This window comes from Poromitra crassiceps (assembly GCF_964638095.1).
Source record: "Poromitra crassiceps genome assembly, chromosome: 16".
Taxonomy (NCBI): domain Eukaryota; kingdom Metazoa; phylum Chordata; class Actinopteri; order Beryciformes; family Melamphaidae; genus Poromitra; species Poromitra crassiceps.
Window position 1 is genome coordinate 2,666,023 of NC_139645.1, and position 14,161 is coordinate 2,680,183.

Sequence of the window (14,161 nt, forward strand, 5' to 3'; positions counted from 1 at the left end):
TGCAGCATGCCTGTTCCACCACCAGGGTGTGTAAAGTTTCAGAATGAGACATACAGATATTTACGATGTGGCTTCTAAAGACTGTTTGGATTAACGGAGGAGCTACCTGGGAAGAGTCCTGCCTGTGCTGTGAACCTGGGAAGGGTCTTCTCTCTCATAGTCAGAGACCTGGGAACAGGAAACGCACTGGGACACATATAGAGAAGATATTGGAGAACCTGGCAGGAACGAGGCCAACGGTCGTGATAATCACACAGCAGGATTGAGTCTTGATGAAGCAGGTAGAATTTGATCCGAGGACTTCAGTGTCCAAAAGTGCCGAGACAGCAGGACAAGGAAAGGACAGAAGATCAGGCATGATCAGACACAAAGTTTGCTATTTTGGGCCCCACGTACTAACTGATCAACTACATTCAGCGCCCAGGGGGGGGATCGTGTCCCCAAAGATTGTCCCCAAAGACATTTTTAGACGGGACGATACAGTTGATGATAATAAATGAACTCACCTGCGTGGGGACTGCTGATGTCCTCGAGTATAGCCGCTAAAGTCCAATCTGCTCCGGTCCGGTCATGCTGAGAAAAAGTCCCGTCCTCCTGACCCCGACCCGTACACCGTCTCTCCCTCCCTCCCTCCCTCCCTCTATCAGTATCAGCTCAGGAGCTAGCTTTGACTCGCTAACTTTCCCCCCCTTCTTCTCTTTCTGAGGAGCAGCAGAATTGTGACGCTTTTTTTATGAATGAACTTTCTCTCTCTTCTTTTTATGAATGAGACGCTGCTCCCTCACTTCCTCTCTCCCTCCCTCCCTCCCTCCCTCTCTCCCTCTCTCTCTCTCTTGTGACTGTGCATGCTGCTGCTGATGAATGTGTGAATGGGAGCAGCAGAGGAGAGATTGACAGACGGCCCCTCCGGGCTCCTCTCCGCCCCTCCCCCATAAACTACCAGCCAATCGCAGGCGGGCAGGGTGACTCATTGCTGCACACACACACACACACACACACACACACACACACACACACACACGCACGCACGCACGCACGCACGCACGCACGCACGCGCACACACACACACACACACACACACACACACACACACACACACACACACACACACACACACACACACACACACACAGAGGCAGAGCCAATACAGTTACATGGACGCTCTATCTCCCTCTCTCTCTCTCTCTCTCTCTCTCTCTCTCTCCTAACATCAACTGCTTTATCCCCACCACCTCACAGATGATGTTGAGGTGTAACTCATTTAGCATTTAGCTTTGGATCGTCCCAAATAGAAACGTGTGTTCTTATGTTCTTAAGCTATTTCTATTATGAGTGTTTACCCTCTGAGAGAGCAGCAGTTGCTAACTGATAGCTCGGGCTGACTCCAGTTAGCCCACAATGGACGTTTCATAGTGTATCCGAGGCATGTGATATTCAAATGACCTGCAGAAGCACACAAGAGGAAGGGGGAACGGCGCTTGCAGACATTTGCATTTCCCTTGGGACTCGATTCCAATCCGAACAATAGGCCCAACGCCTACTGAAGATTGAGTGATCCCTCATAAGATCACTTCTTACCTGAGTGATCCCTCATAAGATCACTTCTTACATGAGTGATCCCTCATAAGATCACTTCTTACATGAGTGATCCCTCATAAGATCACTTCTTACCTGAGTGATCCCTCATAAGATCACTTCTTACCTGAGTGATCCCTCATAAGATCACTTCTTACATGAGTGATCCCTCATAAGATCACTTCTTACATGAGTGATCCCTCATAAGATCACTTCTTACATGAGTGATCCCTCATAAGATCACTTCTTACCTGAGTGATCCCTCATAAGATCACTTCTTACATGAGTGATCCCTCATAAGATCACTTCTTACCTGAGTGATCCCTCATAAGATCACTTCTTACCTGAGTAATCCCTCATAAGATCACTTCTTACCTGAGTGATCCCTCATAAGATCACTTCTTATTGAGTGATCCCTCATAAGATCACTTCTTACATGAGTGATCCCTCATAAGATCACTTCTTACCTGAGTGATCCCTCATAAGATCACTTCTTACCTGAGTGATCCCTCATAAGATCACTTCTTATTGAGTGATCCCTCATAAGATCACTTCTTACCTGAGTGATCCCTCATAAGATCACTTCTTATTGAGTGATCCCTCATAAGATCACTTCTTACATGAGTGATCCCTCATAAGATCACTTCTTACCAAGTGATCCCTCATAAGATCACTTCTTACATGAGTGATCCCTCATAAGATCACTTCTTACCAAGTGATCCCTCATAAGATCACTTCTTACCTGAGTGATCCCTCATAAGATCACTTCTTACCAAGTGATCCCTCATAAGATCACTTCTTACCTGAGTGATCCCTCATAAGATCACTTCTTACATGAGTGATCCCTCATAAGATCACTTCTTATTGAGTGATCCCTCATAAGATCACTTCTTACCTGAGTGATCCCTCATAAGATCACTTCTTATTGAGTGATCCCTCATAAGATCACTTCTTACCTGAGTGATCCCTCATAAGATCACTTCTTATTGAGTGATCCCTCATAAGATCACTTCTTACATGAGTGATCCCTCATAAGATCACTTCTTACATGAGTGATCCCTCATAAGATCACTTCTTACATGAGTGATCCCTCATAAGATCACTTCTTATTGAGTGATCCCTCATAAGATCACTTCTTACCAAGTGATCCCTCATAAGATCACTTCTTATTGAGTGATCCCTCATAAGATCACTTCTTACATGAGTGATCCCTCATAAGATCACTTCTTATTGAGTGATCCCTCATAAGATCACTTCTTACCTGAGTGATCCCTCATAAGATCACTTCTTACCTGAGTGATCCCTCATAAGATCACTTCTTATTGAGTGATCCCTCATAATATCACTTCTTACCAAGTGATCCCTCATAAGATCACTTACCTGAGTGATCCCTCATAAGATCACTTATTACCTGAGTGATCCCTCATAAGATCACTTCTTACCAAGTGATCCCTCATAAGATCACTTCTTATTGAGTGATCCCTCATAAGATCACTTCTTACATGAGTGATCCCTCATAAGATCACTTCTTATTGAGTGATCCCTCATAAGATCACTTCTTATTGAGTGATCCCTCATAAGATCACTTCTTACCTGAGTGATCCCTCATAAGATCACTTCTTATTGAGTGATCCCTCATAAGATCACTTCTTATTGAGTGATCCCTCATAAGATCACTTCTTATTGAGTGATCCCTCATAAGATCACTTCTTACCTGAGTGATCCCTCATAAGATCACTTCTTACCTGAGTGATCCCTCATAAGATCACTTCTTACATGAGTGATCCCTCATAAGATCACTTCTTACATGAGTGATCCCTCATAAGATCACTTCTTATTGAGTGATCCCTCATAAGATCACTTCTTATTGAGTGATCCCTCATAAGATCACTTCTTATTGAGTGATCCCTCATAAGATCACTTCTTACCAAGTGATCCCTCATAAGATCACTTCTTACCTGAGTGATCCCTCATAAGATCACTTCTTACCAAGTGATCCCTCATAAGATCACTTCTTACATGAGTGATCCCTCATAAGATCACTTCTTACATGAGTGATCCCTCATAAGATCACTTCTTACCTGAGTGATCCCTCATAAGATCACTTCTTACCTGAGTGATCCCTCATAAGATCACTTCTTACCTGAGTGATCCCTCATAAGATCACTTCTTACCTGAGTGATCCCTCATAAGATCACTTCTTACCTGAGTGATCCCTCATAAGATCACTTCTTATTGAGTGATCCCTCATAAGATCACTTCTTATTGAGTGATCCCTCATAAGATCACTTCTTATTGAGTGATCCCTCATAAGATCACTTCTTATTGAGTGATCCCTCATAAGATCACTTGTTACATGAGTGATCCCTCATAAGATCACTTCTTACATGAGTGATCCCTCATAAGATCACTTCTTATTGAGTGATCCCTCATAAGATCACTTCTTATTGAGTGATCCCTCATAAGATCACTTCTTATTGAGTGATCCCTCATAAGATCACTTCTTACCAAGTGATCCCTCATAAGATCATTTCTTACCTGAGTGATCCCTCATAAGATCACTTCTTACCAAGTGATCCCTCATAAGATCACTTCTTACATGAGTGATCCCTCATAAGATCACTTCTTACATGAGTGATCCCTCATAAGATCACTTCTTACCTGAGTGATCCCTCATAAGATCACTTCTTACCTGAGTGATCCCTCATAAGATCACTTCTTACCTGAGTGATCCCTCATAAGATCACTTCTTACATGAGTGATCCCTCATAAGATCACTTCTTACCTGAGTGATCCCTCATAAGATCCCTTCTTACCTGAGTGATCCCTCATAAGATCACTTCTTACCTGAGTGATCCCTCATAAGATCACTTCTTACCAAGTGATCCCTCATAAGATCACTTCTTATTGAGTGATCCCTCATAAGATCACTTCTTATTGAGTGATCCCTCATAAGATCACTTCTTACATGAGTGATCCCTCATAAGATCACTTCTTACCTGAGTGATCCCTCATAAGATCCCTTCTTACCTGAGTGATCCCTCATAAGATCACTTCTTACCTGAGTGATCCCTCATAAGATCACTTCTTATTGAGTGATCCCTCATAAGATCACTTCTTATTGAGTGATCCCTCATAAGATCACTTCTTATTGAGTGATCCCTCATAAGATCACTTCTTACATGAGTGATCCCTCATAAGATCACTTCTTACCTGAGTGATCCCTCATAAGATCCCTTCTTACCTGAGTGATCCCTCATAAGATCACTTCTTACCTGAGTGATCCCTCATAAGATCACTTCTTATTGAGTGATCCCTCATAAGATCACTTCTTATTGAGTGATCCCTCATAAGATCACTTCTTATTGAGTGATCCCTCATAAGATCACTTCTTACATGAGTGATCCCTCATAAGATCACTTCTTATTGAGTGATCCCTCATAAGATCACTTCTTACCTGAGTGATCCCTCATAAGATCACTTCTTACATGAGTGATCCCTCATAAGATCACTTCTTACCAAGCGGACAGGAAGAAGAAACAAAGTGACATTACTGACGTACTTAGTACTGATTCATAAACTACATGTAAACAGTAAAAGGAATAATTCACAAAGCTATTTCTAGTTTTGTAGCCATTTCTGCACATAAACCTTACTGCTCGACTACTGTATGTATGTATGTAGATATGTTAGATGCTACAGCACAAATACTTGATTCAGCTTCCAGCCCGACCAACACATACAGTAGAAAATACAGCAGAACTTTGTCGCTTCCCAGTGGTCGGGTGGCAGAACTGCATTCATAGTGTGGCTGTGTGTGTGTGTTTGTTAAACAGCCAGCATCTAGTAATAAAGATAAGTTTGTGTGTGTGTGTGTGTGCGTGTGTGTGGAGACTAACAGGAAGTGTAAACACAATCGGAAGTTCTGATTGTGTTTACACTTCCTGTGACTCATAAACCTAGTCTGACTCATAATGTGAGTCAGACTAGGTTTGACCAGGTGAGTCAGACTAGGTTTGAGCAGGTGAAACAGGAAGTCATGACACAATGGGTCAAGTGGGCGGGGCTACATAAGGTGATCCCAGACCAGAGGTCTTTGGGGACCGACCACTGTGTTCCAGACCAGAGGGGGGTCTAACCATAGACATATATAAAGGCTAGATGGCTTACCCGCGCTGCCGGTCAATGGAGAGCGACGTCGTCGCATGGTGGCCATCTTGCTACGGCACCACAGCTTTATATATATCTATGGGTTAAAAAAACGCTAACATTTTATTATTATTTTTGGCTCCAAATTACACCAAACTTAAACCGAAGCATCATCATGAGATGAATTCACGCACCTAGATTCATGCAGTTTCATCCATTTTGCTAGGAGCTATGAGCATCTGTTGTTAGTATTATCACATCAGATGATCATAACTCCTAGGGAAATTGATGAAACTGCATGAAACTTTGTGCCTGAATCCCTCTCATGGCATAGATGCTTCGGTTTAATTTAGGTGTAATTTGGAGCCCATCAAAAAAATAGTGTTTTTAGTGTTTTTTTTGCCGTATCTCGGGAACGGAATATGCTTGTAATAAACCAAACCGTTTGTAAATCCGTCAAGATTTCAGCGAGTTATGAGTATTTTTGTCTGTGCAGGTCACTCACCCTCCAACAGCTACCATAGAACGTACCAGAAAGCCTGCCGTAGCAAGATGGCGGCCGTTCAACGACGCTGGTGACTCCGCCTTAAGCCATCTAGCCTTTATATATGTCTATGGGTCTAACTCCCACACGGGTCCACTAGTTAGTAGAGTAGAAAATGAGGCAGCAGTCACATCATGATTTACTTAAAACATTTTAATGATATTAATCATCAGTCCAGATAGTTAAGTATGATAAACGACGTATGAGAAATGGCCTCCAACAATGTTGCTAGTGATGTACAGTCTGAAAGAGACAACCTTAAATATCCATATAAAGACAAGGAACACGCTGGAAAAAGTACTTCAATGAACCGTTGTTTTTTTGTTTTGTTTTTTCACATTAGTTACAAGACTTTACTAGTACTGTATTTACATAGTGCAAAGAACACACTTGCTGTCATTTAAAGGGACAGCTCACCCTAAAATCCAACATACATACAGTATATTCCCTCTCACCTGTAGTGCTATTTATCCATCTATATCGTTTTGTGTTAGTTACCTGAGTTTTGGAGATATCGGCCACAGAGTTTCTACCTTCTCTCCAATACAATGGAACTGGATGGCACTCGGCTTGTGGTGCTCAAAGCGACAAAAACATACATTTGAAAAACTCAACAGCAATGTTTCTTTCCAGAAATCACGACCTGGTTACTCAAGATAATCCACAGACCTTGTTGTGAGCAGTTTCATGGAGGAACTATTTTCTTTTGACCAAACTACACCCACTAGCTGCTAGCTAGTTCCTACATGAAACTGCAGCTAGGCTAGCTAACAGCTAGTGGGAGTAGTTTGGTTTAAAGAAAATAGTTCTTACATGAAGCTGCTCATAACGAGGTCTGTGGATTATCTTGAGTAACCGGGTCATGATTTCTGGAAAGAAACATTGCTGTTGAGTTTTTCAAATTTATGATTTTGCCATTTTGAGCACCACAAGCCGAGTGCCATCCAGTTCCATTGTATTGGAGAGAAGGCAGAAACTCTGTGGCCGATATCTCCAAAACTCAGGCAACTAACACAAAACGATATAGATGGATAAATAGCACTACAGGTGAGAGGAAAAATACGTAATTTGGATTTTAGGGTGAGCTGTCCCTTTAACCCATTGATACCTGATGCAGCATTTGCATGTATATCCCTCGTTAACGTTAACGCGGTTCGCGGTCTTAAAGGGATACACACACAAATGCTGCAGCAGGTATCAATGGGTTATTATCACACTCCAAACACACTGTTGATGGAAGTAAGAGCAACACAAAAAGCCTACACACAACACAGCGTACCTTTTATCAAACCAGACAGACTTTCAAAATCCCAAGTTATGATATACAGTACACCGTCTTCTCCCATCTCAGGGCTTCTTATTGCATACGGCCCAACATTCTGTATTAACACACAGCGTCACCAGCGACTGGCTAACACAGCTCACTATTATGATTCACTATCAAATACCCTTATCAAATTGGATTCCAACTGATAAAATGTTAAGTTTCTATCAAATGGCTTTAAGAAGAACAAGGTGATTGTTTTTTTTTTATTAATACACTGTAAATCCATAATCTCTTTTATACACTTCTATTTACATGGGTTTTAATTATGACGACTATGTGCATACTGACTTTGTGACAACTTGTCCCCAGTGGCGACTCTGTCCCGTGAAGGATGACCAATGAGAGAGCTCGTCCGCCTGTGGCGACGCACCGACTGGGAAGCAGGGCGAACACTGGTGGTGAAAACACGCCTCTGATCAGTTCAAAATCGGGTCACCGAACATCACGAGGACTTTTGTCCGTTTTTTACCCAACCGTGTCCGAGTTACCGTGAACTTTGGGAGTCTAAAGTCTTGTCAAAAAAAACACACTTGCTTTCTCTTTTTAGGAGCGACCGCTAAGCTAACAGAGGCTTCTAACAGAAACGATCAACAGAAGTTTCCCGACTGTTTCGTAATATAAATCGACGACAACAAAAACGGCCTAAAAATGCGATTTATTAAAAAGGAATGTTTTCCGCCCTAGTGGCCAACACTGTGCCGACGCCCGCTTCCAAAAATCTCGTTTACCAAAACACTTCCCGAAAGAGTTTTCTTTTCTTTTCGGGGATGGGTCTCTCTCCAAGTCGATGCTAAATCAGATGTGTAAATAATAACTGAATCATAACCATAATGACCCTGGGACAGCTTGTGAGCCTGAAGGGAGGACAGACCGTCCCGAGAAAACAAACACCAGAGGAGACAGGAAAGGAACGTTATATGGAGCACAGACAAGCAGCTAGCAACTCAAGACCACCCCCCGCCCGAAGAAAACACAACTCAAATAGTGTCTCACACACACACACACACACACACACACTCTGCAAGATCAATAGAACAGACTGTTACATAGTAGAACCACGTAGTTATTATATATACACAAAGCCTGTCTCACTTCTTATTAGTGGGTCAAATTATTCTTCCTATGTTATGTTATTTAATTTGAATAGAGAGAATGGAACACAAATCGACCAACGTAAAAAAAAAAAAAAAAAAAAAAAAACTTTGAAGACTGATGGATGGGAGTGGTTTTGGTAGAACAACTGAACCCCTGACACAGCGATATCCTGTGGGTATAAACTATAAACCAACCAAGCCGTAGTTTAACACAATATGCGTGTGCTCCCCTCCTGGTGGAGGATGAGGGGAAAACACGCACTATGGAAGAGGATAAAGCTAATAAACACAGCAAAGTACAATGATAACCATGTGGCTGTGATGGGGTAGCACACAAATGCACCGCTGCACGCCCCCCACACACACACACAAACACAAGAATACACACACACACACGCACACACACACACACACACACACACGCAGAGCTGTAAACTTTCAGAGCTCCATACAAAGATGGAGCCAAAAGGTCACGACCTTCATCCTGTGAGCAAAACAACTACAGGAGTTAAAGGAACACTCCGCCCATTTTCAACCAGCTTTGTCTCATTAGAACATCAGTAGTATATCAGAAAACTGTAAACTGTTTTGAAGTCTGTCATTTAATTTGACAGTTATTGAGTGTTTAAGTGTGGACCAGTGACATCACTGGTCCACACTAACTCAAATTAATAACTCATTAACTCAAATCAACTCTCAATAACTGTCAAACTAGATGAATGACTTCAAAACCGTTTACAGTTTGAGAGTTGATTTGAGTCAATGAGTTATTAATTTGAGTTAGTGTGGACCAGTGATGTCACTGGTCCACACTTTAACACTCAATACCTGTCAAATTAAATGACAGAGTTCAAAACCGTTTACAGTTTTCTGATATACTACTGATGTTCTAATGATACAAAGCTGGTTGAAAATGGGCAGAGTGTTCCTTTAAGAGAGCAAGGTATCTCTGCACGAGTGTCAGTTGTCCATTTGGAACTCTCCACCTCCACACTGACTCCACTGATCATGTCCCTGGCTCCCAGGAGAGAGCTCAGCTTCAGAGAGTTGGGGGAGCAAACCTTCCCTCCGAATTCAAGTGTAAACAGGTTATGGTGCCGGGAGGAGGAGGAGAGGAGAGGGCATCCTACTACACAAGACAGGCGTTTTGTTTATTTTTAAGAAATAAGCGTTGGGGTCCGTTGGTATGTCCAAAACAAGGGATACCGCCCCCTCGTGTCTGCTGTGTTAGTTGCGGTTTCGGTCGGACACCCTGTCTGTTCTGTCGGTTGGTCAGTGGATCTGTGAGTGTGTTACTGGTCTGTCTGCGCGTCGGTCGGTCGGTTGGTTGGTTTGTCGGATACCTGAGATGATGTCTGGTGTCAGGGGTTTTAAACAAACTAGAATTTGTTGCGCGCTACGCGTGCTCAATCCTAGGGGGTGGAGACTCTGGAAACGAACCCGCCGAAGCGGCGCCCCACGAGAGATCAGCCGATGAGGTCACGATATCAAGAGTGACATCGACATTGTGACATCATCAGTGATGTCGCAAACACTGATGAAGGAGGAAAGATGCTGGTTCCTATGAGGAGGGCTTTGTGTGAGAAACAGAGGAGAGAGTGAATGAGTGTGTAAGAGGGAGAGGAGAAGGAGAGGCGACATCAACCAGTGATCTTCTTAGCCTCCACCTGCTCCTTGCCTTCCATCCTCGTATCTGCGATGTCGGCCGAATCCAGGTCCTCTTCCTCCTCACTCTGCCCCGCCTCCTCTTCGTCTTCCTCCTCGTCGTCGTCGTCGTCTTCCTCCTCCGTGCTGTCCTGGCTCTTCCCCAGCTGCAGGTTCTCCAGGGTCTTTGAGACCCAGGACTCGATGCGGCTGCTGAGGGCGGGCACCTCCACGGAGATGGGCTCGGGGGTGTAGTCCTCCTCCTCCTCCTCCTCCTCCTCGGCCTCCTCCAGCATGCCGGGCACCAGCGTGGAGGTGGTGGAGGTGATGGAGGAGTTCAGCTGGTCCCTGCAGCTGCCGTCCAGGGAGCCCGTCTCCGTGCTCTGCTGAGAGGCCAGCTCCAGCTTGTCGTCCACGCGCACCTCCTCCCTCTCTCCGGTGCCCTGTGTCGCCGGGCCCGCCCTGGGCTGGGGGGCTGCGGAGCCGGAGGGGGCAGTGCTGCTGGAGGGGGCAGTGCTGCTGCCGGTGGCGGCGGGGGGGACCTCATTGTCTCTTTGGGGCGCTGAGGGAGGAGCCGGGCGGCTCGCCTCAGCCTCTATGGGCTCCAGGGCATCGGAGGTCTCCACCATACTCCTCCAGTTGGTCTCTGAAGAGAGTACAGGACAGATTTATTATGAAGGCGTTCCATACTGGGGTCCCTAGATTTCCTTATCTTAGTGATTGCAGAGTTTAACTGAAAAATATCACGAATACAAAGAGACAGAAATGAGGGAACCCATGGGGAACATGGTATAGCAGCACACCAAAGATCCAGGAAACTAACTTGGTCCTTGAGAGAGTATTGCAAAACTACTACTTCAGTTTCAGTATATAAATAAATAAAGTATTTTGGAGTGCCACTATCTATCCCATGTTCCCATGTTTTAATGATAGCAGAACACCCAGCCAGAAGTCAGAAGGTGACACACAAGAGGACGCACACCTGCGCTACATGCCGTGCCAGAGGATGAGCAGCTGTGTCCTTACCGTACTCCTTCTCATTGACCTCTGAGATGGGCTCAGAGATGACGGAGCAGAAGGAGATGGCAGAGGCGGCGGAGGGGTTGCGGGAGTGACCCATGTGATGCGAGACCTTCTTGACGTTCTTCAGTGCCTCCTCGGCCTGCTCTTGCTCCAGAGCGGAGACCATGTCCTTGTAGGCCTTCCTGGCCTCTTCTGTCAGAGACACCAGACGGTTGAACAGACCCTGGAGGAGGCGGAGGGATTCAACAGGGTCAGTGAAGAGGTACACGGTCACTGGAAAACCACCCCCCCCCCCCCCTACTGGTCTAGGAAGGAATCCCACCAGAGCTTTCTCTCCTGTGTCTCTTTTTGCTTTGTTTTAGAACTACAGAAAAAGGCACTCCAAACAAATGCTAAAGACACGACAAAGTATCGCATATAAAACAATACTATGAAGTAATAATGGTCATTCACAAAATTCAGGGATATACAGATCCTTTCCAAAAAATTAGAATATCATGGAAAAGCTCTTTTTTTTCCATAATTCCTTTCAAAAAGTGAAACTTTCATAGATTATAGATTAATTACACACAAAGTGAAATATTTGTAGCCTTTGTTTCATTTTTCATCATTTTGGCCTACAGCTCCAGAAAACCGCCAAAACCGTATTTCAAGAACTTAGAATAGTGTGAAGAAAATCAGCAGTTACTTCTCAGTTATGACTGACTCCAGCCTACTCCCTTCTGAATCTCCGCCAAATGTTTGAATCGTCTTTGCTTGACAATCCGCTGAAGCCCACGGTTATCCATGTTATTTCAATTTCAAGATTTTATTGTCACTCCGTAGTACAAGTATCACGTGTGAAATTCTTGTGCTGTCGGCTCCGTTACAACATAGTGCAAAAAATAAAAGATAAATAAATAAAAACAAGAGGCAACAAGCAATAAAGCAGTAAGACACGCCACAGACAGTGGCGTATTCACTGCCCATAGTGCAAATGGCATGAACATACTTCAAACACAATCAAACATAACAACATTCTGTTAGGTTGCAAATAGCATATACCTAATTAAACATACTATTGAACATTAGTCATACGTGACGGTAGCAGCTGCAGTGCGGTACAGTACGGCTACTACACTATTTGTGTATGTTAAGGAGTCTCGTGGCCTGTGAGAAGAAACTGTCCCATTTCCATGTCCCATATTTCCATGATATTCAAATTTTTTGGAAAGCATGTGTATATCTGAGGGGTTGGCCTTACCTCGGCTCCAGAGTAGTTGAAGATGCCCACCACACTAACGGGCACTAGTTTGTTGACACAGCGTCCGAGAGCCTTCCTGCCCAGAGCAAAGACGAAGGGGATCTCCTGCTCCCGGGCCATGGCAATGACATTGTATAGAGCTTCATCTAAACCACCTGCAGCACAGGGAAACATGTAGAATGCTAAAATGATAGAATAAAAAATGCCAGCTAACTACTTGAGGGGGGGGGCTAGTATTTTTGTAATAGTATACTAGTAGCAACTGTCTGCACCACTCTGTATCCATCCATCCATCATTGACTGTTGGGTTTGTAAGCACTGCCCTCTGGTGGTGTTTTGGGTAAAAGCCCTGATCCCCCCCTACCGCCTGAACACAGTTGAATCCCCCTCACTGGCATGAGAACCCCCCCCAAAAAGATTCCGATTAAATCATATTTAATGCCTATTAACTTGGACTGTAAATGCCTATTTAATGTCAACTTAAAGGAACACTCCGCCCATTTTCAACCAGCTTTGTCTCATTAGAACATCAGTAGTATATCAGAAAACTGTAAACTGTTTTGAAGTCTGTCATTTAATTGGACAGTTATTGAGTGTTAAAGTGTGGACCAGTGACATCACTGGTCCACACTAACTCAAATTAATAACTCATTCACTCAAATCAACTCTCAATAACTGTCAAACTAGATGAATGATGAATAGTTTGACAGTTATTGAGAGTTGATTTGAGTGAATGAGTTATTCATTTGAGTTAGTGTGGACCAGTGATGTCACTGGTCCACACTTTAACACTCAATAACTGTCAAATTAAATGACAGACTTCAAAACAGTTTACAGTTTTCTGATATACTACTGATGTTCTAATGATACAAAGCTGGTTGAAAATGGGCGGAGTGTTCCTTTAACACTCCTATTCATGTATATATTGTATTGGACTGCACTTGCAATCTTGTGATTTTGTCTTTGAGATATTTTTCTATTTTCCTTTTATCTCTGAATATTGACCGCTACGCTGTATACTAAGACAAATCCCTCATTATGTCATCTTGCATATTGCGGCAATAAAAGTGATTGTGATTCTGACGCAATAGAAAAGTTAAAAAGGGAGGACTGATCCTCAAGACAAGTACCACGTTTACATGCACATTAATGACCCGCTAACTGGGAATCATCCGGTTCATAATTTGTTTGATGCAGCACAGTTTACATGATTCGCTCATAGTTGGATTTCCCTCCTCAAGGAAGTGACATAACACTGCAACTTCCTGCTGCTTGTTTTGGATTCGCTGCACATATATTCACCTTATGTTCAGACCAGTGGGCCAAATTCTTCCGAGTCCTGTTAACACTTCCGGCGGTCAGAGCACAAAATAAGAGAGTTGTTTTTGTAGCGGACAGTGCAGGGGATAAAATAAAGAACGTAGCCTACTACTTTGAGCTCGGTACACAGCAAGCAAGCGAGTATCCACTGTTAGCCAGGTCAGATAACGTTATCGTCAATGACGAGCACTTTCTTGTAAAACATAGCTGGACTCCAACAAAGAAAGCTTCAGATAGTTTTC

At 43.6% G+C, this 14,161-nt stretch overlaps 2 protein-coding genes across 3 annotated transcripts in view; both read right to left on the reverse strand.

The window, feature by feature from the left end:
• Positions 1-158, reverse strand: part of LOC310790889 (SHC-transforming protein 1-like) — a gene marked incomplete at both ends in the record, with an annotated part of 19,738 nt that extends 19,580 nt beyond the window's left edge. Inside the window, 2 exons of the mRNA XM_083652597.1 lie at positions 1-10; positions 107-158. The exon at positions 1-10 is cut by the window's left edge and continues 643 nt beyond it. Of these exons, the coding sequence (XP_083508723.1) occupies positions 1-10; positions 107-158 (62 nt within the window). The remainder of the gene's footprint in view (positions 11-106) is intronic.
• Positions 159-6,411: 6,253 nt separating this feature from the next.
• The window catches only part of secisbp2l (SECIS binding protein 2-like), a 32,151-nt gene continuing 24,401 nt past the window's right edge, over positions 6,412-14,161 (reverse strand). For both annotated transcript variants that reach the window (XM_083653024.1, XM_083653023.1), the window contains exons 17-19: positions 12,600-12,754; positions 11,360-11,579; positions 6,412-10,979 (exon numbers count right to left, since the gene is read on the reverse strand). In XM_083653024.1, the coding sequence (XP_083509150.1) occupies positions 10,330-10,979; positions 11,360-11,579; positions 12,600-12,754 (1,025 nt within the window). In that variant the 3' untranslated portion in view covers positions 6,412-10,329. The remainder of the gene's footprint in view (positions 10,980-11,359; positions 11,580-12,599; positions 12,755-14,161) is intronic.